This window comes from Nematolebias whitei, chromosome 22 (genome assembly GCF_014905685.2).
Source record: "Nematolebias whitei isolate Nwh7 chromosome 22, NemWhi1, whole genome shotgun sequence".
NCBI lineage: Eukaryota > Metazoa > Chordata > Actinopteri > Cyprinodontiformes > Rivulidae > Nematolebias > Nematolebias whitei.
In genome coordinates, this window is record NC_056519.1 from 2,909,277 (window position 1) to 2,913,594 (window position 4,318).

Consider the following 4,318-nt stretch of genomic DNA (forward strand, 5'->3'; position numbering starts at 1 on the left):
ATACATGTCCTGCTGTCCTCATACATGTCCTGCTGTCCTCATACATGTCCTGCTGTCCTCATACATGTCCTGCTGTCCTCATATATGTCCTGTACCAGTCTAACATACTTTTCTGTCACCCCAGATCTCCTCATGCAACACCACACCTCCTCCCTCGGCACTCTGTCAGATGATTTTTCTAAATCCACAAAGACACAATGGAGTTCTTTCTGACCCTCTCTGTTCTTCATCAGCATCCTCAAAGTAAAGATGGATCTGTGGTGCTCTTTCTTGGCATGAAACCATCCTGCTGCTCACAGTCACCTCTCGTCAAAGTCTTGCTTCCACAACTCTCTCCCAGATCTTCATCGTGTGGTTCATCAACTTAATTCCCCTGTAGTTGCTTCAACTCTGAACATCACCCTCGTTCTTAAAAATGGCCACCAGCACTTCTTCTCCATTCCTCAGACATTTTCTCACCCTCAAATATGCCGTTGAATATTTGAGTCAAAAACCTCACTGTCATCTCTCCAAGACATTTCCAGACCTCCACTGGTCATCAGGTCCTACTACCTCCTTCTTCATTCTCTTCAGAGCTTTCCAGACTTCACCCTCACTGATCTTTCTCACTTCCTGGTCCACAGTTTCTATGAGCTCTACTCTTCTTTCTCTTTCATTCAGTGTTTCATTGTGAAACACTGACAATTTTAAAAGTAGGAACACGATTATAAAAAGCAAAATGCTAAAATAAAAAAAACTAAAGTTTCAAAAAGTAGCAAAGGCTAAAACAGAAACCGTAAAAGGTAGTTTAACAACAAAACGTGCACAAAAGTCGTACATTTGTGATTTTAAATTAGCACAGTAAAGTTTTAAAAGTATCAAAAAGCTAACTATTGTTTATATCTAAATGTAGTATTAGCAGGAAAATGCTGAATTAAACGTTGGCTCTTTATACAGTCGGGCTGTAAAAACTATGATAAAAAGCCAATACGCTGTCGTCACTGTACATTATTAAAAATATAATTTAATGAGCTTTGATAGTTTTATCAGTTTCTGTTTTCTTCAAGTGTTCCATAAATGCATCAGTCCTGTAGCACCTGAGTCGGTCCTTACTTTTGTTGAGAGACGGAACAGAAACGGTCTCTACAAGTTCCACAGTTCCTGTAAAGATCGTTTTGCAGGACGACTTTCTGAACGGAGCTGTAAGAGTTGGAGCTCACGACCAGAACCGACATTAACGTGTTCACCTCAACCACGAAGAATCGCCTAAACATGAACCAGAAGTGTACTCATTTTTAAATATTCTAATTGTTTTAACTCAGTAGTTTTACATACATTGTTTCATATTCTTTTTTTATTTATCATTTTATTGTATTTACTGTTGATCTTTACAGTTAACCAACTGTTACAGGTCCTTCTAGGGACGGGTGTTACGAATGAGCTTTGGCTAAATACAATAGGCATTAGACTTTGATCATGTTTCTTGTATCTGTTCCTTTCAAATAATAAAATAAAATAATAATAAAAAAACAAGAGGAGATCTTTACGTATTTGTGCTTTTTTTTTGTAAATAAAGTTAAATATTATGAAAAGACAAAAACGTCACGGTGCATAAACAAACCCAACATTATTATAGAAGAACGGCTAAAAGAGAAAATTACACAGAAGTTGTTAAAAGCCAAAAAAAAACATAATAGAAAAAAAAAAGACAACAGGCAAACTAGAGTTAAAATGTAAAAGAAGTAGGGATGCACGATATTGGATTTTTGGCCGATATTTTTCCTACACCTACTTACAGAGACTGTGGAATTAAAATACATGATTCTTGGTCTTTGTCCATTTGGCCAGATACCAAATGCAGATGCCAAAAAAGTGGACAGAAAATGATGTAACGCTATATAAATATATATTTAAACAAAAAAAACAGCACCTTTTATGTCAGTGAGTTATTTTGATGGAATGGCCGATGTCCGATATTTAACTTTATCGCTGATATCGGCCGATACCGAAACCATTGTGTATCCCTAAAGAGAAGCTTTCCTTTATCGGTCAAAAAAAGATGTGACAGAATGGCCGCCTGCAGGCTACAAACTGACCTACAGAAGGTAAACAAACAAACAAAAGAAGTTTATCAACAAAAACGAGACAAACCTGTCCAGAAGCTTCGTCAACGAGCGAGATCTGAGTGGGACTCTCGAGCTCCAGAGGAACCTGAAAGACGTTTTTATTTATTTGAACGCTCCCAACTTCCTGTTTGTTTGAAAGGTAGAAACAAACAAAGAGCGGGACTCACAATGTTTTCCTCCCAGAAGGCGTACTTGGGGTTGTTCAGCAGCAGCTCTTTGGTCACGAAGGAGCAGTAAAGTCTGACGGTCCGGCTGCAGGGAACAACCAACAGTCCGTTTTATCTCAATTAAAACTTAAAATACAAAAAATAAAAATAAACAACACTCAGCTGATCAGCAGAAACTCCTCTTTAACATTTGTCTTTCTCTAAAGTAGTTTTCAATTCATAAATTCAAATCATAAAAGTGGTTTAAAAGATTTCAAACTAATTTCATTTTATATTTTCAATGTATTAAACGAATATCTGTGATTATTACTTTCTGGTTTTGGAGTATAAATTTACCTGTTGCAGTAACTTTAGCGTTTCTAGTTACTCCGACCTTTAACCCGTCAGATGAGAGATGAAGCAAAATGCTGGCTAAAAGCTGAAAGGAGCTAAAAGCTAACAAAATGCTAGCTTAACGAAGGAAAAAAAACAAACGATAGCTTGAACTGTCAGCGAAACTTTCAGAACCTGCTGGACGTACGTCTCCAACCTATTCAAAATGGCCGCCACAACCAATAGCGATAGCAAACACAAAAAAGGCTATTACTTGATCAGTTTTACAGAGTGAGCTAAAGTTTGGTGTGGTAGTAGCTGAGAGTGATCATGATACGTTTAGCTCTAAACATCAAGATCAAGGTTTTCTTTAATTCGCATCTCGTGGTGGAATGAAAGTGTGTACACTGGGTCCCAGTTACAGCCAACAATAAAATGTAAAAGAAAACCAGCAACAAGATATGAACTAAGAAATATGCTAAATACTTAACATGAGCTCACATTGACCAAAACTCCAGCATGAAAGAAATGATTATTAAATTAACGTGTTGGACAGATGGACGGGTGAGGTAAGGCAGGACATCTTTAGTGAGAATAGGGAGCAGGCGAAGGCGGCTGAGGTACCCGAGGCCGACCATCCAAAGCAACGGGCAGAACAAGAGAGGTGAAGAAGGGACAGCAGCAGAGTGTCAAGGATGACGTGAGACAGAAACAGCTGCAGGACAGAAAAGGACATGCTGAGATGTTTGGACAGGAGCCGAGGGGACGGAGACGAAGACGTCCAGGTTTCAGATTAGGAGGGACAAGATTAGAAACAGGTCCATCAGCTGAAGGTCTGGAGACGAAACAGAGGCCCAGACAGTTTGGACATGTGCAGAGGTGCATGCTGGGACCAGTGGACATGGAGACTCACGGACAAGTTGGACCATTTTAACTTGAATAAAATTTGTAAAAGGAGTTTTTTGATAAATTTGTTTTGTACGTTCATCTAACAAATCTCGATTACAATTAAAGCTTTAGGGTTTAAACACGTTTTAAGTCTACGGTTTTTAGAATAATCAGCATAAATGTGTAATAAAACTCCACTCCTGGTTAGAGCTGAACTGTTAGAGTAAAACTAATTCAAGCTTTTATTTGTAATTAATTGAACAGGTGACGTCACCTGAACTGCAGCTTCCTCTTCAGCAGCGGTCCCTTCAGGCCCTTCATGTGATCTGTTGAAACAACCACCTGTCAATACATACAATCAATAATCAATACATTTACTTCACTTGGTTCGGTGTGACCGAACTTACCTTTGTGACAATGGGACAGGAAGTAGGCCTGGGCATGGAGGTTCTCCCGGTCGAACCGGTCCAGAGAAACGGTGGGGTACTCCTTCATTCGACCCGCGAACGAACTCATCTCCGAGCCGAACTTTTTATCGACGGAACCCGAATTTAACTGGACTTTGTTCGTTTTACTGAGACGACGAATGTTTTCAGAGAACTTGTTTTGTTTGTCAGTGCGCGCCGAGTTCAATCTTCTTCTTCTACGTTTTATTTTTGTTGATCCGGTTTGGTGACTCCGCCCCCTGTCGGTGGCTTCCGCTATGAGACGCTCACTAAAGGGCTATTCCGCTGAATTTTGAAGCTCTGGAACATTTAGACAGGTTAATCCCAATGAGCCTCGGAGACTCGTTTACAAGAGAGACGTGGCTGAGCGGTTGGAGGAGTCATCCTCCAATGCATAAGT

The 4,318-nt window shown here is 39.6% G+C and overlaps 1 protein-coding gene across 1 annotated transcript in view; it reads right to left on the minus strand.

Annotated features, from left to right (window-relative positions):
• dclre1c (DNA cross-link repair 1C, PSO2 homolog (S. cerevisiae)) overlaps positions 1 to 4,084 on the minus strand; it is a 20,135-nt gene extending 16,051 nt beyond the window's left edge. Inside the window, exons 1-4 of the mRNA XM_037696125.1 lie at positions 3,880 to 4,084; positions 3,747 to 3,798; positions 2,273 to 2,357; positions 2,131 to 2,190 (exon numbers count right to left, since the gene is read on the minus strand). Coding sequence (XP_037552053.1) covers positions 2,131 to 2,190; positions 2,273 to 2,357; positions 3,747 to 3,798; positions 3,880 to 3,988 — 306 coding nt within the window. The 5' untranslated portion in view covers positions 3,989 to 4,084. The remainder of the gene's footprint in view (positions 1 to 2,130; positions 2,191 to 2,272; positions 2,358 to 3,746; positions 3,799 to 3,879) is intronic.
• Positions 4,085 to 4,318: the final 234 nt, after the last annotated feature.